Source organism: Gymnogyps californianus, chromosome 2, assembly GCF_018139145.2.
Source record: "Gymnogyps californianus isolate 813 chromosome 2, ASM1813914v2, whole genome shotgun sequence".
NCBI lineage: Eukaryota > Metazoa > Chordata > Aves > Accipitriformes > Cathartidae > Gymnogyps > Gymnogyps californianus.
Window position 1 is genome coordinate 116026631 of NC_059472.1, and position 23165 is coordinate 116049795.

The 23165-nt window shown below is 41.5% G+C and overlaps 1 protein-coding gene across 1 annotated transcript in view; it reads right to left on the reverse strand.

Moving 5' to 3' along the window:
• ARPP21 (cAMP regulated phosphoprotein 21) overlaps positions 1–23165 on the reverse strand; it is a 244242-nt gene that overhangs the window by 67555 nt on the left and 153522 nt on the right. Inside the window, 5 exon segments of the mRNA XM_050890972.1 lie at positions 2189–2418; positions 5013–5072; positions 7131–7168; positions 13662–13763; positions 15591–15699. Coding sequence (XP_050746929.1) covers positions 2189–2418; positions 5013–5072; positions 7131–7168; positions 13662–13763; positions 15591–15699 — 539 coding nt within the window.

A 23165-nucleotide genomic window follows, 5' to 3' on the forward strand; every position in this document is an offset into this window, starting at 1 on the left:
CACAGCATCCTCCTGGAGAAATGGGCTGCTCATGGCTTGGACAGGCGTACTCTTCGCTGGGTTGAAAACTGGCTGGATGGCCGGGCCCAAAGAGTTGTGGTGAATGGAGTTAAAGCCAGTTGGCGGCCGGTCACAAGTGGTGTTCCCCAGGGCTCAATATTGGGACCAGCTCTGTTTAACCTCTTTATCAATGATCTGGACGAGGGGATCGAGTACACCTTCAGTAAGTTTGCAGATGACACCGAGTTGGGTGGGAGTGTTGATCTGCTTGAGGGCAGAAAGGCTCTACAGAGGGATCTGGACAGGCTGGATCGATGGGCTGAGGCCAACTGTATGAGGTTCAACAAGGCTAGGTGTCAGGCCCTGCACTTGGGTCACAACAACCCCATGCAATGCTACAGGCTTGGGGAAGAGTGGCTGGAAAGCTGCCTGCTGGAAAAGGACCTGGGGGTGTTGGTCGACAGCTGGCTGAATATGAGCCAGCAGTGTGCCCAGGTGGCCAAGGCGGCCAATAGCATCCTGGCTTGTATTGGAAACAGTGTGGCCAGCAGGACTAGGGAAGTGATTGTCCCCCTGTACTCAGCACTCGTGAGGCCACACCTCGAATACTGTGTTCAGTTTTGGGCCCCTCACTACAAGAAAGACACTGAGGTGCTGGAGCGTGTCCAAAGAAGGGCAACAAAGCTGGTGAAGGGTCTAGAGCACAAGTCCTATGAGGAGCGGCTGAGGGAACTGGGGTTGTCTAGCCTGGAGAAAAGGAGGCTCAGGGGAGACCTTATCGCTCTCTACAACTACCTGAAAGGAGGTTGTAGTGAGGTGGGTGTTGGTCTCCTCTCCCAAGTAACAAGCAATAGGACAAGAGGAAATGGCCTCAACTTGTGCCAGGGGAGGCTTAGATTGGATATTAGGAAAAATTTCTTCACTGAAAGGATTGTCAAGCATTGGAACAGGCTGCCCAGGGAAGTGGTGGAGTCACCATCCCTGGAGCTATTTAAAAGACATGTAGATGTGGTGCTTAGGGACATGGTTTAGTGGTGGACTTGGCAGTACTAGCTTAATGGTTGGACTTGATGATCTTAAAGGTCTTTTCCAACCTGAATGATTCTATAAAATTTTAAACTACGTTCAAGATCCGGAGGTCCAGAACGTAGTTACCAAGTCAAAGGTTTTCTCGATTTATTCTGAAAACTCCATTCCTCAGCATCTTAAATCACAGAAAAGGCTACTGTACAGTTTTGGGAATAGGAGTGAAATCTGACCAACCCAGGTTTGATAAACTGGGTTTAAATTAAGTACCGTCCATAAAACACTCTAAAGCTGAAAGAGCACTAAGTGCTAAGTATTGATTACCACTTGTCCTGTACTATATTTATCAAACGAACCAAACTGATGGAATCATCTGATGGGCTCATTATTTATTATGCACTTTTACACAAAAATATAATAGAGTAGCTTAATGGTATGGCTTGAAATTACTTAGATCCAGACCCTGTGACTCACTCATATGTTAATGTACCCATGAAGTTAATGCAAATAAATGCAGAATTCCCACCAGGTTCATAGTCTCCTTAAGTGGTGCTTTCATTTAATGGGAACTAAACAAGAAAATGGAGTGATTGTGGGACCTCTGTGAATCCAGCACTTCTGCCTGCTTCCACCACAGCACACTGCTTCATCTGCCAGCAGCAAGGGAGAGGCTGTACTTCAAGATGGTCTTGGATTTCTCATCAGATATATGACATCTAATTCTTCACAATTCAAAAAGATTAAGATTAATAAAAATGTAAGATCTGTGCTTTGTCTGAAAGGAGTACCACTTTTTCAGGCTACAACAAGTGCAGACAGTGTTTAAACAGGACGTGCACATACTCTACAAAGCCTACCTCATCTATGATTTGCAAACCTCAGGCACCAGGTTTTCTTCTTGATTCCTAAAAACTCAGTATCGGTACCCAGATACTAGCGTACATAGATAGACATACACATCTGCTATGCACAGGAAATACAACTGTTCACGTAATTCATCATCTAGTCCAACCATGGGGGTTGGACTAGATAATCTCTGAAGGTCCCTTCCAACCCAAACCATTCTGTGCTTCTGTGATATACCATACTCAGGCAAGTACCAGTACAGCCATTTATCACCGCACAACAACAAGTACTGCAAACCCAATACAGTACTAGCTACCTGTTTTAGACAGTTTGCCGGTACTTCTGTTACTTGACGAGCTATCTCCTCTTGTCAGGACGGTTATCCCACCAAAACTGGCTGTCTTTGTTATGGCTGGCTTCAAATTTCGATTTGAGCTGTCCGAGTCTGTGCTGCTCCATGGCCTCTGGTGGTCTGTCCACTTCAATTCGTTCTCTGTACTGCTCTGTCGACTGCCAGATGCCTTCCCCATGCTGTCTCTGTTACCCCTACAGACATCAGGAAACAAAGATTTATACACAAACAAAACCATGTCAGGGCAGAGTCTATCTTTGGGTACCCTGCAGCGAGTCTCAAAGAAAAAGGAAATACTCTGCATTTACAAAAACATGCCTGAAACAGGGGATTTGACCCCATACTCATCTGCCTTCAGCAAGTAAATACTGCTATACTCTTTTTGGAGTATACATCTTTATACATGCACAGCACTTACCACCACTCCCCTTTCGCATATATCCTAAGAGCACTTCACCGGACAGGGCTGACGTAGCAATATTACGCAGCACTGACGTAGCATTTCTGTTGCTTGTTGACCGGTCTCTTCTCTCAGCAAACCCCTCACTACTTCTCCCTTTGCTGTCCATCACCTGTAATGTTTTTCTCACTAACTTCACCTGCCCTCTACCTTTGTTTTCATATCCATCCTCCTTATTTCTATTGCACCTTGTCCCTACTCATCATCTGCTCTGTAAAGTCATCCAAAGCCTTCCACTAAACATATGTCCTCCCAGTGTGACCTGAAACTCTTCAGTGCTAATGCTGCACTTAGAGATCCACCAGTTTTTTTGTTGTTTCCCCCCCCCCCACATACAGTAATTGCAAAAATCTCTGGGTAGAGACCGTCTGTCTTTGAACAGCTGCAGAGCACCCAGTGTACTGTGAATAACAACACAGTAAACCGTGAGCAGAATTTGGAGGAGAATTTGGCTTATTTATGGCGAACCGCTTACAATGTGCTGCTAAAATGAAAAAACCAGCATGCCTACCACAGCTTAGTGCACCACAATCATTATCCCAAGTGATGCTAATACCACTGGCTTTTGGAAGACATTTTCCACCCTTCTGTTTTATTTTACAGTGTAATACCTTGCAGGCTCAAAGCTCTTTCTACCAATCAAAAGGATAGGAGTGTATCTGGGGCTTTTTTTTTTGGTTCCCTTTCTCCTTGTGAACATGGCTCCTGCTTTTTATTTGGAGAACCTGCTGAGCTGTGTCACTGGGGACGCGAAGGAGCAGTGTGTCAAAGATGGGATCAGGCCAGTGCATTCCTTGCCTGTGATCAGAGCCTCTCACAGATGTGATGAGCAGTATTAACTTGTTGACCTTTGCTAGACCCAGCCAGTGGGAAAGCATGAAGATAAAGCACAAAAGCAACAACATAAAAAAAAGGAAAAAGATTTTAAAAAGAAATTGTCCTTGAGATATAATTGGAAAGAAAAAAACAAAAGTACATTATTTACAGACTCTTTTGCATTCTTGTGCTTAGAAATTAACAATTCTCTTATGTTGATATTCTAGTGGAAGAGGGAGAGAAACAGAATGTTTTTGTATCCCAGTTATCTGCAGTTTTGGGTTACACAAAGTTGCTTTTTGTTCCCCAAACCCAAACAGATATTAGTTATTAAGAGTGTCCGTGTGTAAGATGCCTCCTTACTCCTGCATGCCCAATCCAAGACTCTTAGATCATCAAGGCTAGCCCAAAGCATGGAGAAAAGTTCTTCTGCCTGCTGCCTGTGGCCATGGGACACAGCTCCAGATGCTCTAGCACTGCTCCTTATCTGGTGCAGTCTCGCCATCTCCTCTGTGGCTGCTGTGCTAACATGCACAGTCAGCAACCACACGTCAAATAATCCCACATCCTTTTCTCCTCATAATGAAAAATTATGTAATATAGATGATATAGGTTTGAAGTGACACGAACTATCACTGCTACATATGCAAACCCCAATGCATACAGACATCCAGTGATCACCCTACTTCTGCCTAGCTATACACATGCCTTACTGGATGAAGGACATGCTTCTGAAAGCATCCATTACTTCTGCCCGCTCTGCTTAAGACTTGTGGCAGCTGATTGACTTTAAAAGCAGCTTGGCATGCTCAACTCTAGTTGATTTGAACTGAACCTGTGGGAGCTCACGGTGTGGGAAGAGAGCCTTTCTAAGCCTCTCAGAGGAACGCTGTCACCACCAGCTTGAGTCTTCCACTGATCCAGTGTGTCAACTGACAAAGAAGTTCTCCATGAAAATATGGACTGACTCCTACTGATTCCCTATGGCCTGGGACATGGGATACATCTGAATGTTCTCTGGGCAGAAAGAATTGGAGTTTGGAAGACAAAGTTCACAGAGAAAAAGTTTCAACACATTGCTGCTTTAGATAAGGGAACTTCAATCAGTTTCACCTCATCATACTTTTACTTCAGCTTTTAATAAACCAACGAAAGGAAAAAAGGTCAGTCTGGGCACTAGTCTGTGAAACGTGCCTGTCGTATATACTAGTGCAAGATGAACTTCCACCAGTCACAGTCACCCCCAAATTGTGGCAGTCCGAGCAGCTGGGCAGCTGAAAATCTCATATGGTTCCTGAGCCAATGATCTGTAAAACCAAAGGAAAGGGTCCCGTTGTGACCTCCCCATTCAGAGAGCGTGGGATGAGCGGGGTAAGAACTCTGTTCTCCATGCTCCTTGCCAACCAGAAAAATGACATACCCACACCCATCAAGGTCTCCCTCAGCGAGGACACAGATAGAATCACGAGTGAGAGTTACTGGGAAATGAATATTAAATAAAGTCATACAAACCTAAACAGCTGTCTTTTCTTATGGGTATCATTGCATATACTACTGTCTTCCAACAGCCTACTGAAAAATGAAAAGAAAGATTATGGTAACAGACATGGTAATTCAAATTTATCTGATCTGTAAAGCTATATTTAATTTCTAGCAACACCTTCCGACTTGTGCTAGATTCATAGTTTAAAAAAAAAACAAGGCTAAAATTGCCCCCCACCCCCCACCCCCAACTGTGCACAGTCAACTGAATATAAGAAATGTCAGCCAGGGAGGCTGAAGGCCATTTAACATTTCCTATTACCAAGCAAGGTAATTCTCAGAAGCCAAGAAACCATACATCCACATTCGAAAGAAAATTCATAAAAATATCACCTAATAAGAACATAAAAAATGCAAGCCAGAAAAATACTGCATATATAATTTTAAGCATTAAGTCGCTTGGAAATCTCTGCAGCTGAGAGAAATGCTCAGGTTCTCTGATGAAAAAGAAAGGCAAAGCACTTAAACACATACCTAACTTTCAACACAGCAAATCAACGAGATTGCTCATGTGCACAGAGCTAAGTACAAATTTAAGTGCTTCACCTGATCAAAGGCTGTAAGGCATGCAGCAAGAAAAAGCAGGGTTCTGAGGAACGCAACTGAAGTCTCCCTCCTGACAGTAACAGAAGCCCAACTTCCAATCTGGCCTTTTACTGGTTTCCACTTGAGTATGCATCCTCACACCAGGAAAGCTGGTCAGCCAGCTCACGGGTTCAAGCAAAGCGAACCATGTGCAAACACCAGAACTGGCCACATTCTCCTGCATACAGGTGTGGGATTGAATGCATAAACCAGTGGAGGCCAGGCTATGAAGTTCATGGTTTATCCCATAGAAGTGCCCCCCCTACCCTCAGCAGCACAGTGTCTGAGCACTTTCCATACTGATGGGAATGTGAACAACTACGTGATGTTTATTGTCCCAATCTCTCCAGAGAGGGAAAAGTAGGTTTATGGGAGCATCTGCTTTTTGCTTTTCAGGTTCCTCTGTTGCAATTTTGATTTATTTTGATAAAACATATCTCCATAGTCATGATACAGAAGAAGCAGCTGAGGAAATATCCTTGGCTCTCAGAATACGAGGTGGTTAGATGACAGGGGCCATTAGCTCCTGAGGGCCTTCCCTCATTCCACTTACAGGACTGTCCATCGGAAAAGCTGGTTTGTGGAGTCATTTTCTATGGGAACAGCCTTACCCATAAATGCATCTGACAGACGTAAAGATGGACAGAGATAGAAATACTGTGAAAGAACCTCCCCTTCATCAAGAGGAGGATAAACAGTTTTTAAACCTGCACAGGACAGACTTGGGCTAGTACTGCTCAAACACTCACCAGTTAAATTCCCAGCATTTTGGTTAAAATCCTTATCTGCCATAAAGGTGCACAATTTCTAAGATTTTCAACACAGTTAAGCTAATTTATGGCTGCTATGAGCTAACACTTCATATTTTGTAGATCTTAAATACAGTTTCTTCTTCCCTTTGCTTTAAGTGGATTTATTATAATAAAAAGAACATCCATAAGAACTATCACGCAGTAATGCAAAGTAACAGTTGGCTCAGATATCACCATTTCATTACCACAATGCAGCAGTAAAGCAGGTCTAGTCTGGGGGACTTGTGAGCCGTCACAAGCAGCAAGTGAAGTCAGTGTCACTGCTCAGCCCCACAGGAGAGCAGGTTAAACAACAGAAACACAAGTGTAGTGTTTCATAAATACCTTCATCCAGCCACTGCTAGAGTGCTTTTTAAAGATCAATAAGTTAAATTCTAAAGGCACTCCAGAGACAGATTGGTCATTTGAAATGAAACCCTAGGTGGGCTCCCCCTCCCTCCCACAATCTGCTTTTTAAGCTGAAATGCAAGGTCTTGGGAAAGCAGCAGTAACACCTTATCTGCTCAGATACAACACTGCAAGGCAATCTCTTTTCCCCCCTCTTAAAGCACAAAAACACTGTAGATAATATGGATTACAAATTTGCTCAACAGTCTTCGCATTAGGATAAACAACTATAGAACTATAGATAGACAAAATAATAAGAGAAACAGCTAAGTTTAACACAAAAAAAAAGCAAGCTATTTTTTACCTGTTTTCCACAAAAAGGTTTTCCTGGGAGCAAACTGACTGAAAAATAAAAAAGGCATTGTATCAGACGTTCTAGATATGCTCTGCTGTTCCAGTTCCTTCCTTGATTTTAGAATTACCTCCCCTGTTCAGGCTTAAGGGGATTTCAATTCATGCATCATTTGCATTTGCAGAAGACAAGAGGGAAAAAAGGTCAAGAATAAGGTCAGGCCAGTAAAATAAATTCCATGCATTACAACACATTGCCAATAAGGCATCTCAGTTTGGAAACAAACTGAAACTTCTCAGTCCTGAGATCAGAAGAAGGCGGTATGTGCAAAATACCGGCAATTCAAAGGGGAAAAACGTTTTTCCTACTTAATATAAGGTTCCACTGGTCTGCCCTACCGCCTCACAATAAGATTGCGGAATAGCACAGAGCTGCAGGTAGGAAGGACAAACAGGAGGAAAGCATGCAGAATTGACAAAGTTCTTCAAAGGGAGAGAAGATACTGCAGTACTTAGAAATACTGTGTGATTTCACATTTTACAGTTGGAGAGGAAACAGTCATACCCGCATTTAGATATAAAATGATGATAATCATCTTAATAATAATATTAACAACAATAATAGTCTATTGCAAAAAGGGTCTCTGCTGGAGGACTTAGATCACGAGAAAGGTGAAGGGCTTGGAAGAAATAAATCCTATGGGCAAGTGTATAATTCTTTTAGCATTACTTAATTTTTTATGCAGAGAAATGAAGCTGTGCTCAATTTCCCATGAATAATTCTCCCTCTTTGATTTTTTCATTTCCCTCCTATTTCATGTTCACTACACAAAGTGCCTTGTAGCTGTCACTGGATTATATCTCCATGAGGTACAGAAGAAAAGATAGTCAGTACTTGCACTGAATTTAAACAAAAGGCAGGCAAAGGGAGGAGGGCACCAGAGATCATGCCCATTACTTCTGTAACAATGGGACTCAGCTCAAAGAATAATGCAATGCCATCATTAGCTGTGTCAAATTTTAATGGTATGGGATATGCGGGTATTTGGGATGTTTCTGTTTTGAAAAGGGTGAGCTACTGATCTACTCAAAAGAGCGCTGGCCAACACCAGAAGCAACACCCTGCTCATTCCCAGTGCTCCAGCAGATGCATGGGCAAAGTTTTCCCTTGGCACTGCAGCCACTGCCACCCCATCAATTTACACAAGGAAGGAATTTAGCCCCGAGAAGGCAATGCGGTTTCTTGTTAAAGCTGTAATTCACCCACCCAGCATCCACATCAGGGAACCTCTGACAGCTCCATGGGCTTCCCAGGCGAGCTCCCATCCTGCACTCCAACCAAACACGCAAGGCTCTGGGCTGCATTGGTGGCAAGTGTGTCTCTCCTTAGCACAAAGCCTCAGGATACCAGGAGCAAGTTCTCCATTGCCAGGGACCAAATTCCCACCAGCTACAGCAGACCTAGGGTTTTACCCCAGGCCGAGAGGAGACACAAACTGTTCCACCTAAAACCACTGGGATCCTTTGTACAACTACGACACTGCCTCTTCTCTCATTTTATGTACCTTACTCACAAGGTTTCATTAACAAATGTGGCTGTGCAGACTTCAGCATAGTCTACCTATGAGCACAGTGAAATCACCCCATGGGCTTGTACAGCCTCAACTGTGGGGCTGTGTGTTCACTTTGAGATTCATGATAGCCATTTGTGCATTGACTTCACTGCAGTCACATTTCCAAAGCAGCATTATAGCTACTCTTCCAGAACAAGTGAGTAAAACCCTTTGCTTAGACCAGAGTACTGGTCTGTGTCCCCACAAAGTTACAAAAGCAAAGGGGCGTGTACCTGTCTGGATTTTTTTTTTTTTAATTTTATCTTTTCAAGTTTTTAAAGAGACTGAGGCATAAAGTAAAATATAAATCCCAGATATTTATTCTATCAAGCAAGTGGAGAGGTCTGCTCCCTTTTCAGTGTCTTGATGGGAACCACTATCAACTGCATTACAGACTTAAAGACAGGGTCCGTAATAACTCCATTTGTCTTCCTGGCTGATGATGCTGGCACAGGGCCACAGAATCCCTGGAAACTATTTTTCAGTACAGGTGAGAGGCTGAGAGGCAGAGAAGACAGGCACTTTTTTATTATGTTATTCTTACTGTTAAAAATCAGATGGCTAAGCAGCTCTGGATAGCAATTTAGCTACTACAAGGTCAGGACTCACTTTGCTGATCTATAGCATCAATAATGCTCTATTTAAAGCACCAGGAAAGCTTAAGTACACAGCACAGCTGTTGTCAAAAACATTCTTAAAACACTTGGCTCTTGTATACTCAAAGACACTGACAACAAACCTACAAAAGGAAAAAACTTATGTAAGATTACCTACAAATTTGCCTCCTCGGAGACCTCTGCATGCAAGATTTCCATTAGGGTGCTCTCTATGACTAATTGTCATTTATGAAACGAGTATTTCACTCTTCCAGTTTCCCAGAACCTTTTAAAGTCTCAACTAGAAAACATGCATCAGCTCTGCCAGTGCACTAGGTACACTGGGGGTTGCTGCTCCCGTTTTTAATTACATTAGCCAACACAGATAACTATTAACGTGCAGCAATATCCTGCAGTGGATACCATCAGGTAATCATTTTCACATCAGTTAACAAGATGTGATAGATCTCAGGCTTCCAACTAATGCTTATTGCTTGATCTGCAGCCACAAACAAAGGCTCTGTACAGCAGTACGGGAGTTTTAGTACCTACGGGTTTATGGTAGCCAACACGAGGCGTGTCTTTGTTTTGTTTTTATTAATTTTAAACCCTCTTCTTCCTAATCTTTTCCTACTAGAAGGATAGGACAGGCTGAAGCCATCTTTTCAACTATTTCTTTTGTGACTTGCTTTAATCAGAGCGATAAAGATCCTCAGTATTTTCTTAAGTAGAGGAATCATGATTTATTTTATCTAAAGATCTGGCTTTTCAGAATACACTCCTTAGTCAAAAATAGCCATTACAATTAACAACAAAAAATAAAAAGCATAGTGTATTTCCTTTAATAAGTTCCACGTGTACCATGGGCAATTCTAGCATTTGTGTAGGTAATAAAACAGCTACATTTCTCAGTGAATACACAATGATTACTAGAGAATACATTTATGAACAATGGATGGTCCTTATGTGATTCTAACTCATGAGGTTATACATTGTGTTAACCTTGAAAAATGAAATTTCCCCCACGTAATTTGATTGCTAGTCTTTAGAATCAATTTTCTGCATGCTTAAAAGCCAAACGTAGTGTACCATTTACGCACACATTTGGGATTCTCAGTTAAATCTACAATGTGAATTAATGCACAAGGAAAGAACAACATATACTTTTTTTTATTCTTTTAGATTGTTCTTTATCTTTCTTGGACAATTACTTTTCAACCTGCTAAAAACAACTAAAACAGTTCAGACAAAAAAAACTTCTTTGCAAGACCCAGATACTCCAGGTCCTCTGCTCCAGTGCACTTGGTTGTAAAATTCACAAATTGTTGTAAAACTAAGTTTCCAATAAAAACATGTTTTAAAAAACAAGGTTGTAGGCTTTGCAATTAAAGAATAACCTTGAAAATAGCTTTGAGCATAACAGAGCTCATGCAGCACTGTTTTACTGTTAGCAGCCTGAAAAGTTTGAGGTGCATTTTGTAGTTATTTCAGTGAGCTGGAACAATCACATTTATTAACTATTTATTTCTTCACCAATCCTTTTATTAAGATATCACATTAACATGCTTCTCAATCCCTGCCACTTGCTATGACTCTACACATGACAGGAGTCATTAAAACCTCCAGCTCCCCATGTCAAAATTTATGATAGCCAACACAGCAGATGAAAAACTTGCCAGAAAGTATAATTTAAACTGACTAATATCAGACTAATCATCATGAGGACTATCATAATGATGGCATTATTCATGAACACATTTATTTTGTTAAAACCTTCCCACTTGGAAATGAAGATATCTGGCACACTGGAGTGCTGCAAAATCAAAGGAACGACAAGCAAGCTTTCTGTTGGCTGGTATGTGGGGCCCAGGTTAAGACATTTTTCACAGCACTTGAAACATGCACAGAATTTTTTGCCCCTGTAACCAGACTGCCTTTTCCTTCTAACTTTCAAAGTTCTGACTCCTGGGCTGATATGTTATCCAAAGAGTTTTGGGTACCTCAAACACGTTTAGAGAGGGGGTCCTAGGTGCAACAAGTTACGGCAGTACTCTTGACCTTCACAGCTGCCCTTTGGAGACCTCTCATGCAAGCTCTCTTCATGCATACTCTAATTAGAAGTAAAATATCTATAATCCATTTGCTAAGGTCCATAAGCAAGGCACTGATAAAGGCTTGACTACAGCAGTGTAAACAGTATAGAGATAATAAAAATACCACTTGATTAATCCCTCCTTGTCTCTCTTTCTACATCTATAATTTGCAGGATGACAAGGCTTAGGTACCTACCTCAGAGAAACCTGGGGAGAATTGGATTAATTAACGATTGCAGAGGGCTTTAAAACTATAAAGTCTTACATGCAGTAAGTAGCTACCTATAATAGCAAGCCATTGCTCTCTTTCCTAAAATTGAAAAAAAATTACATTGACCACCACCACAACCACTGACATCGTCCTAAAACCACCTCATATCTGTGAGGAGTGCTCCACCCAAAAAAGCTCAGCTAAGATATATTCCTGTTAATATTATTAGTACAGCTTGCTGAAATTCACTGCACTACGATGCTCACTAACACCTGCAATAGCAGAGAGAGAGAGCAAATGAGTGGATATGAGAGAGAGAGGGAGAGATATCTAACATTGCTGATCTTTAAAAATGCTCACTCCCAATCCATTTAAAATGCCTGCCACAAACCACACTGTTACTTAGGTCTTGCCACTCGGAGATGCTAACCCAATGGACCACAACAACCTCCTGCTGTGGGCAATTAAAATGCTCACTGCTTGCCTGTCTTTAAAACTCAAGTATCTAAAGATAAAGACAGCAGCACGTTGTGGAGCGAGTTTCAGCACACTTTTCCAGCCACCTCCACTTCCCAGCCTGGCATTTCTAGCTGCTGCTTGTGACAGAAACTGCATTATTTTGGCAACAACTTTCCATATGGTATTTTTAAACAACATTTTGCCTCATTTGAAGTCTGCTTCAAAACCCAAAGATTTTTTGGTTTTGCACAAGCTCCTTTGTAATAAGCCAGCAACAGCAACTTTCATATAGGAAACAGGTTGCAAAGAGGCTTTGGCAGCCCTTGAACGACTCGGTAACTCCACCATATCTACTGTGACAGTAGTTACATCAGACCCACACGCTGAAAGCAAAAAGTAAACTGAAGGGCCTCAGCTTTTACTGGAATTGTCTCAGTCAAGAAAAAAAAGCGAGGCCAAAAACATTTAGATGTGGCAAGCTACTTACTAAAAAGCAAAATTACTTATCACAAGTGAGACAACACACACCTTAAAACTATACAATGTATTCTGCTAAAGAAAAATAACTTGGATGTGTGCAACTCCAAAACCAGAGCAAAATAAAAGGATACCTAAAATACTACTATTAGCCCTGCAACATATGAACAGTTTTAATTTAAAAGGACACTGCCAAATATGATTTTCAGTAATAGTTTTAATTGGGTTTATTCCCATATTCCTCTAAGTGGCAGAGCTCCCATTGAGATGCGAGATAAAACAATAAAACATTGACTTTTTCTTTTTTTCCTTTTAGGACCCTGTCATTACAGTATTATAGCAAATCATTATTTTCTTCCTTTTTCAGGAACATGAGGTATTGCTCACAGATGTTTCCTATTTAAATGTTTTCCTCTAGCAATGTAGCTTGTTATGGAAGTTCTGATTTTTTGGTAAAGGCAAGAATTATAATGCCTATTTCATTTTATTCCTTTCAGAATAAAATCATTAACAATGTGACCGACTCTTTCTGATGGCAGAAATACAGCTCCTTAATCAGTCATTTCAAAAAACCCGTGCAACTCCATGTTTAACCTCTGGCTTTTCTTTGTTCTTAGTATCTTAGTGCTACACAGCACTGGTCCAAAGAAACAAAACCATGAGGAGGCTCTGCAGAAGGACACTTATAAAATTTAATCCAGCTCGAAACAAATATGAAATAACACAGCTATCTAAAATTGAGAGTGTCCATTTAAATCACTGCTCTTTGGTTGGCAAAAGAGAAGGAAAAAAGAAGGAAACCTAGACCACACGAACACGAACATTCAAAGAAACAGGATAACCACTCCCCAGACAACATGCTGGGCCTGATCTCTCCTCTACCCTTCTCCCTGCAACTCACATCACCTCCTTCTCCAGAAGCCAACCTCCACACCTCTCAAGCTCCTCTCGGACCCTCTGCGCCAATCGCCCTTCCCTGTCGCCTCCAGCTCCACAGGGCAAGTCCAGCTGCGGTGTTCGTGTTGGAGGGGGGCAAGACTGTCTGACTACCGGCGAAGGTATGGCACTAAAGAGGCAATTAAAACAACTACTCACATCTTGTGCAAATATTCTCTCCCTCACTCTCTGATACTCCTCTTCTCTCTCTTCAATTGATTTACTTCGTCTGTCATCTCTAAATGGAAGAATTCTGTTTTGCTGAGCAGAAAGAAAACCAGGAGGGTTATATAAGTTGAGCCGTTAAAAACTGCCGTTAAGTAACTGTCAGCTGAGAATAATAAATGTTCACTTAAACAAATGAAGCATGAAAACGATAGCTGTCATTCCTGCATGAAGCGCCCTGCGAGGCCGGGCACCCGAGGGTTTCCAGTTAGATACTGCACATGGGTTTGTAGAGCGGGCAGCCGAAACAAGGCTTTCTGCACGGCTTCTGTGGACCCGCTGTCCTAAAATTGGGTGTTCTCACCGCAAGCCTAAGTGCCATTGCTCTCGACTGCTAAAACTTCTCGACTCTCCTACCAGCTGCGAGGAGCAGGAGGGCAGGCAGTGCTGCGCCACCTACAAAATCAAGGAAGAAAAGAGGGAAACTAGGCTGCAAGACCTAAACTGCAAACCCTAGAAGAAACCCACCAAAGTCTATGTGTACAAGGAGGAGAAGTCCCAAATATTCGGAACGACAGTTTTAACCATTTCCACACCATAAGAAACCCTCGACTTCAGTTTTGCTGGGAAAAGAAGGGCCATTTGTGCCTCTCAGTAAACCGCAATGCAGGAAATGGCTGTGCTGTGGGAGGGAGGACAGGAGAAGAGGACCCCCAGCAAGAAATGCTTCATTGGCAACTGGGTTTCAAGTACTGCTCCTTCTCCCCCTGCACCCCAGCACCTGGTGAGGTAGGTCATGCTGCTTTTCTTTGGCTGTTCCCCATGTTCACCACACCCCGAAAATGCTTGGGGTTTGTTTTCAAAGCCAACTCGGATGCAGCATAACTGGCAAGGCTGCTATGTACAACTGAAAGTCAAGGGGAAAAAAAAAAAAGGGGGGGGAGAAAAAAGGAAGGAAGAATCAGTCCTTTACTGAAAACATGAAGGAGAGTGGCAATGAGAGACTCACTGGCAGGTCCCTCCACAAATATAACCTAAGCAAAGAAAGCATACGCTGTCTTCTTACCTGTGAGAATTTTCTCATAAAAGCAATTCACATCAGAACCCTTTTTGATTTTTTTTGTTAATATATTCCACATACACAGCTTGCACTGGATTGAAACAGCACAACACCCGCTTTTAAAGGCAGCACAAACACACACATTTCCCTGGCGCTCCCCTACTCATCGGGCTCACCTAAGGTAAGGTAGTGTTATGGCACAGGCAACACAGAGGGGGAACGTCTGCCACAGTACATGCACAACAAGCAAGTAAGTTACACAGACAGTAAAAGGTGGTGAGGGCACAGGAGGAGGGAGGGAACTAAAAGACGAAACTGATTTATTTTGGGTCAAAACTTAATTTAGGATGGTTTAAAAAAAAAAAAAATCAACCTGGCCTCACCATCACGTTTGTTTGGGGCATTTTTTTTTTTTTCAAATGTTTTTTTTTTTTCCTCTCTCCTTTTTGGGCTACATCAGTTTATCATTAGTCCATACTGAAATTCAACTCTGAATGGGTACAGCAGAAGGAGGAAGCTGTAAGGGAGCGGAACAACTGCCATAGTTAGGCGAGACATTGAGAAATGCGACTGACAGCCTTCCACGCAGCCCGGAGCGGCCGGCATTCCCCCTCCCGTGGGCATGCAACAAGTCCTGCGCCAAGCAAACCACCCATGCAAACCCACACACTGCCACGGCTGAAGCGGCCACGCTGGGGCTTGATGCTACCCACAGTGGTATGTACGCCAAAGGAGGTGGGGATGGGGGCAGGAGGGCAGGGGAGGAGGAGGAGGAGAGCAACAACAAAAGAACAACAATAACATCAGTCAGCCCACCTTCAAAAACAGAACAAATTTCAGCAACTCTCGAACCGAGAACCAACCTGATTGTCTTCTTTATCAATACTAGAGTTATCTCGCTTCAAGATAAATCGCTTCTGGGATTCTTCACCTTTTTCATCTTTTAAATGTTCAGAAAACCTTTGCTCTGGTCTGCCAGCAAAGTAAAACATAGCAATAAAAAAATCTTTCTTTTGGTTTTGCTTTGATCTTTATTTCTTAGTGCTCTTTGTTTTCACAGAGGCATTCAGTGCAAAAGCAGTTAACATTTGTGGTCATGGTGAGACACTGCCTATAGCTGTCTGAGGCTGCTGTATCGCTGCTAACTGTTATTGCTATAAATAGCTTTTGTTGTTGTTGTGTAGCAAGGAGCGGGAATCCAAAGTCTCAGTCACTGAAATATTTAGACTCTCCTCACTGTGACTGAAGGACAGGGAAAACAAATTAACATACTGTATGTTAATTTGCTTCCTTCAGTAGCTGTGACCTCCGGCAATGCTGCCGCTTAGTGAAGCCTATCCACCTTTAAAAGTAAGGAAAAAACTGATAGAAATCTTAAAAACAAAACCAAGAGCTTCCTCACTCCTAATAAACAAAACCAGTAACGGGAGGGACTGATGGTGTTTTGCTTAAAGAAAATACTATCTCATCACCATTAAGCAGGGAGAATACTCCAGAACAATCATAAGAGTATCAATTAGTTCACTGATTTAAACCCATCCAGACATTTATTTATTTATTTTTTAAAGCCAAACCCCACTGGTTAAAAGTTCGACATTTTCAGGTTTGTAAACTGGTAGGAAGCTGTTCCACGTTCTCACCTTGCGCAAAAAGCAGCATCTCATGTCACCTTACCTTGCGCAAAAAGCAAATTTTAAGAAGCATCTCATTTCACTGAGCTGGTCACTGCCAAAACCTCATAGCTGTCAATAAATAACACTCCAGCCTGCACCACTCCCAGACCCAAACCCATAATGTTTTAAGCCCCACTGATGTCAATAGGGTGACAATGGCCTTGAGAACTGACCTAGGATTCATACACTGCTATCACCCAACTGAGGTGCTGCTAACGCACAAGCTGTTTTTTAAAAGCAGTAATATGCTGTGTCACGCTGTGAGGTTTCTATCAGGGAACGCAAACCTTATACTCCGTGCTGAAGGAGCTGCTAACAGCAGTACTGGTAGAAGATGCTCATGTCTAGAGACCTACATAAACAAGATGTGAAGCTTCCACTGACATTAATGGACCAATTGTGAAGAAATCAAAAGGTAGAATTTACAGAAGTCAGTGACTTTGTAAATAAAAGTCCTCTACAAACACTAAAATAAAAACCTCAGCTTCATCTTATTTCAGAATGGAAAACTAAACCAGACATGTAAATCAGCCACTATTTTGTTGTGCAGATTTGCACTTAACTAATTAGCAATGGATTTCAAATCAAAATACAACACATATTCATGCCATAATTACAGTCCATTATAATTCATTGTCAGATGTGCAGGAAACATTTGTAATGAACTGTTAGAAATAAAATATTAAGAGACAGCAGCTCTCCTGAGCCTCTTTCTGTATGAATTTGAAGGGCTCCCACTTCTGCTCACAATTCGCATTTCTGTGACAAAGCGACAAAACATACCGGCCCGATTTCCACAGATTTTGAGAATTCAAGAAACCTTTGTCCATCATCCATAGGTGCTAGCACTAACAGATATAGGGCCCAACACATGAAAGTCAGCAGACTCTCCAGATGCCCTACTAGCCTTCTTTTAGGAAAGCCGAGAGGTGCATGGCTCTCTGTATAGTTTTCTAACCTAATGGGTCATTAGTGATGTTTCCTCATAAACAGAAAGGCTACAAAGCCCCGTTAATGGATTTCTAGGTGAGTTGTTCTGCCTTTGCTCCCATTAATAAGCACTGTGCCTGCACAGCCAGAAATGAAGATTCATTCCTTCAAATATTCTGCTTTGACAGGACCAGCTGAGGAATGTTATTTTTCTGGTTTTACATCCCAAAGCACAAACAAAATTTCTGCAATTGTACTATCAGTGTAAAATTTATAGTTGTAAACTATCTGCTGAGCATCTAGTAAGCTATGTACCAGGCATAATAAATAACTGGGATTTTAAAATGCAGAGGAAAAAAAAAGTAATCAAAAATTAGAGAGGAAAAAAAGCTTGAAAAAGCAATTTGAGAAAATGTCTCCTCCAACTACTAACTTATTTAAACAACAACATGGTTTTCATACTTCATGGCATTATTTTCATTTTTTAATCCCATTTTCACTTCATTTACTATTTATAAAATGTTTCCACTTGTCAGAAGAGAATAGGAGAAGTGTGAGGTCAAGCCACGAGCCTAAACTAATGATCCGGTATGTGCCTATTAATAAAATTAATCTACAAGCCCAGTAGATGATTAATCTCCAGCTGAAGAGAAATTTCCTCAGGCGGAGAGACTATGCAAATGTGCAGAGCATTACGGAGCGCCACAGTACTACCAGCACCATGAGAAGGTCCTTCCCTCCCAGTTGTCACTGCAACTCTGGGTCACCGTTACCAGTGAGGTTGCAAACAGCATGACCAGCTCAGTTAATAAGTATGCAAAGCCTGAGGGAAGACCGTCAAGTGAGAAATAGGATACCACAGCAAGAAATATCTTCAGGCAGGCCAACCTGCAGGCCTCCCTCAAACATCAAAAATCAGAAAATGACATTTAGTTGAAAGAAATGTAAATGAACTATTTTAAAGAAGATACCAGAGTCCAATGATATTTATACGTGTGTTTGTTTTTTCTTCAATACTGTTTACTGCATTTTCTTTTTTAACATCTGTTGCAAAAATGTATTATTAGTAGGATACAGATGGCAAACAATGTTTAAAACCAGTAAGCGGAACCAAATGCTCTAATCATTTGGGTAGAGAAGAAGTTGACTCTGCAAAGATTTGGGTCTGGTCCTCTGATGGAAGTCAGTGCAAGTTCCACATTCACAGCTTTAAAGTTCCCTGTAACCGTATAATGCATTTGCTATAAGGAAGCAGAGACATTGTGGTTATTCTGGGGAAATCTGTTGCATTAGTTTATGAATTTGCAGATGAATGCTTGAAAATGGAAGAAAATAATATGTACTTTTGAGTAAGATGCAGTATACTGTCAATATACTAATACAGTACATAATTACAGGAATCCAGCAGATACATGAGATGAATTCACTGAGAGTCCTAAATTAATAACACTCACATTTACTTCTCTGCTGAGCTTTTTTAGCCCTGATACTGTCAGTAGTAGAGTCTACACAATATACCAAATTGTGTTCATGCATGTAACGGAGTGAATTTATCATGCTTATTTTCAGTACTGGAGTAAGATCTTAATTTATGCCAGTCAAAGCATGGTTTATAATTGTTATTACAAACCCATGTAAAATCAGGAACTTATTCACTATTACGACACTGGTTACCTAATTTACACCTTCAAATCCTAACCGCAACTCAAGTTTAATTTTAAGTGGTAAAAATGGGATTTGCATAGCCTTTTTGAAGAGACACTGAGTACTTCTGAAGACCTTATCACTAACTTGAGTACTCTAACTATTTAGGCATCTTCTGCAAAAATACCCAAACAAAACAACCTACAATATCTATCCTATATTGGTGGGTTGACCCTGGCCACACAGTACACCCATCTATGTGCTAACAACCATGTGCAAGAAAACAGACACACAAATGCATGCTTACAAAGAGTGCTGCCCACCCGTACGACATTCAGTATTTCATTTAGCCCCCATGTCTGGAACCAGTGGATCGCTTGAGAACCTCAAACCCCATTACTCCAAAAACGCTTACTGAGGAAACACCAATTCCCTTTTAAGTCTATATGATTTTTGCAATTTGGGGACTGTACTGAGGAAAACAGAAAGTATGACCCAATTACACCTTAAAGGCTCAGAAACTAACACACGGGGAGGGGGAAATCACACCAGCTAATAAGATGGAAAGTTTGGGGTGGTTTTTTGTTTGTTTTGCTTTTATTTAATACAACCTTTTGATCATCCAAATTTTTATTGCTTGACAGTATGGGTGGAAGCAAAACATCTGTGCCCTAAAATACAACTTCACAAAACCACAATTGAATATGAACTCATTTAATATTTCCTAAAAGTTGTCAGGTAGCTCAGTCATCTTCCTGGCAATGTGTTTCAGACCAAACACACAGTGTATTTCCTCCTTCCCTGTAAAGCTTTTGATCAGGTGCTACAAATGTTTAAGAGAAACTGGATATCAGAGTAAGTTAGTGCTCTTTGCTGCGCATCCTCAGGCAGCTGTGCAGCCTGCTTCTCACCCCCAGATCTGCCAGAAAGCATAGGCGCTTTCAGCAGCCAAGACAGCCTCTCTTCTCCATCCTGCCTAGCAAAGTAGCACCATGCTATTCAGGTAGGTACCAGCAGGATACCTACAGGGAACCAACTTCAGTAGGCGTCCTCCAGCACCCAAACTTTTCGCCATGAAAAGCTTCCCGAAACTCTCTGAGCATCTGCGGACTTCTGCAAAGTCTGCTCCCATCACTCAAAATCTTTGGAAACCTTTTCCTAATCCATTTTCTTTCACAGTGAAAAGAGGGAGAGAATGGATTATGAAATAACTTTTTGGTGAGTGACCAGTTTACCCAATTGCCAGACACAGTATGTAACATGCATCATTAAGTCTCCTATCCAGTGTTTTTCCCTGGTTCAGGAGTACTTCTGCATACCTCACTGCAATATCAGGTCCAGACCTGGGGAGACTATTCAGCCAAAATCTCAGGGAAATACTGCTTTCCCATTTCTAGTGGCTGTGCTCCTTCTCATGCAGCCGATGATCATTTCAACTCTTTCAGCCTCATTTTTGTGTTGGGAGATCATTGTAACAGTCACTTCAAGATATGGGTCAAGTTTCTTATTTCTGTGCTTGGAATACTTTCACTGTGAGGGTGACTGAACACTGGCACAGATTGCCCAGAGAGGTGGTGCAGCCTCCATCCTTGGGATGGTCCTGAGCAACTGGCTCTAGGTGGCCCTGCTTGACCTCCAGAGGTCCCTTCCAACCTCAACCATGCTGTCATTTTGTGAAACACTGAGTCAGATATATAGTAACAAATCTATAGCAGAACAAAGCTCCATCACTACCTCTTTTAGATGTTTTTTGTGTCTGCTTTTTCTTTCGCAAGTTGGCCATTATCATCTACCTTTCTCATTTTATAGTTACCAAAAAGCCATCTGTGTCCTTAATTAAGCAAGGCGCCAAAGACACTTTTCTGGACTCATTCCTTACAATGAAGCCTATATTTTGGAAATGGTAAAGCTGGAATAAGCTGCAAAACATTTCTGTGTGTCAGAAAGGAAAAAAAAAAGTTAAGATTTTGATAGCAATATCCGTTGTAAGACTTTTTCCTACTATCATTATGGTGATTTTAATGTGAGCTACTTCCATTCACTTTAGTAGAGTTCCTCTCAATTTGTCTCTGTATGACAGAAAACAGAGTTTGCCCCTCAGGCATATTTTTTACATGGACTCTTTAAGGAGAATCCCCCATTACGTGCTCATTTAATGCTTTTGATTCCGAGTCAACCATTGTAAGTAGTAATGAAAAAACCCCAAAACCCTAAGTACCTTAGCCAGGTATTCACTCTTTAATCAAATTACAGGTTTTAAAAACATATTGCAGAGTGGTAATAGCTATCAGGAATAGCATGGACTAAGGAAGTCACAGGGCATTTCCTTGCGTCTGCCATGTTTAGAAGCAAACAAATGCAGTTTCGTAGACCTCTATTTGCATGGGAGATAAGAAATTAAATACTGGGGGGAAAAAATCTGCACTCATTTAAAGTAAGTTAATTAGCTCTGAAATAACTGGCTAAGAAACAGGAAACACAGATACCACACCAAAAGGACAAACAGAAAGAGACAAGCACGAGCTTTGAACATTACGGTTCTGAAGACTTGGTCACTTTATTAGCAGAGCACACAAACAGTCTGGTGTTGTCAGGGCTGACTTATATACAGCACATAAATCTTTATTATGAGGCATATGTTTCTGACAGCACCACATCGCACAGGCTGTTGCAAGATGTCTTTCAAAAGAAGCAACAACCTCACCATGTGTGGAAAAGATGGGTTTGCCAGTACAGCGCCTGATGTAGTCAAAAAATCTAGCAAGCGCTGTAGCGCGTGTCATCTGCAAAAGCCTCACAGGTAATAGCAAAGCAGCTGTCTGAAGGAATGCAATATAGGAAAGCGAGTTCAAAAGTGGAGATCACTGCGGTGTGCAAGTCTAAAAACAATGAACTTTGCATTTGCAATGCAATGTTCATTTAATGCACGTAATGGGGGACAGCATGTTAATATTCCTCTCCTGAATGAACAGCAACACAAAGTGAAAGATAGGTAGGGTAATGAGGCTAGGAACAGGCAAAACACCACCCCTGGGTACCCGCAGGATCATCATCTGGCAAACAAAATGAATAACTGACAAAATGTTCTTACACAAGGATGCCATCAGGAGAGCAATGGGACAGTGAGAACGGGGGAGAAGCACGGCTGCTGACAGGATTCAGAGAAGTTGTGAAGATTTAGGGCACTCTTATGCAGGTGTTCTGATGGTTTAACAGTGTTTTCTTGTTATTTGCACTTGTCTTTAATTAAACCGACTGCTCAGTCCAACATCACGTTGGCCTCTATTTTGAAAGCACGCTGTGACACAGTATGGTGGCCTTTCTTGCTTTGCTAGTTTGTGAATATCTACTACATCTGCCCGCTGTGCTTTTTTGGGTTTTATGCTGGAGGCTCTCCTAGGGCTCTGCCTTACTGCCACAGTAAAACTATGTAAGCATTACTGTTTCTTTGCTTTACCTTGCGGGCCAAAACTCTATTATCTGCAGTACAAATGACTGTTTTGATCACGGAGGCATGGGAACATATTCTGAGAGTTTGAGAATTTGCAGAACTTGGAAGCAAATATCATCATCAAAAGGCCCCAACTTAATGGCAAAAGGCAGAATTCCAGCCCTATAGGTTAAATTATTTGATTAAATTCTCTGGGAACAATGTTTTTCAAGAATGAGGGCCTGGAATTACAGCCTTCAAATAGGTTTCGTGTATTTAGGGGCTGATGGATGCTAAAACACAGTTTCAAAAAGTCAGGGTGGGAATTTAAATACAGATAATTGTTAAAGCACAATGCAGTTATATTATCACAACTTAACACTTAAAACCACTCAAGATGGCATTTCAAGCATTTGAAGGTAAATGCCTCATTAACAGATTGCTGCTTTTATAGTATGAGTCACTAAGAACTTCTGTTGTGATGATAAAAGCACATTAAAAGCCATCAAAAAAAAATCAACCCTGTACAAGACAGTTCCTTCAAGGTGCTGCCTTCTCTGTAGCACAGGGGGAAAAAAAACCCTCAAATACCAAATGTTACATTTTGCCTTGTTAAAGACTGTATATTCTTTAACATTTTTTTCCAAACAGCATCTGGACTCTAAATATGTTCTGTATTTATTACTAAACAAGGATGTGAAAAGTCACAAGTTATTTTGATAGGCATTCTCCCCCTCTAATTGGGGTTGCAGATAAGTCTG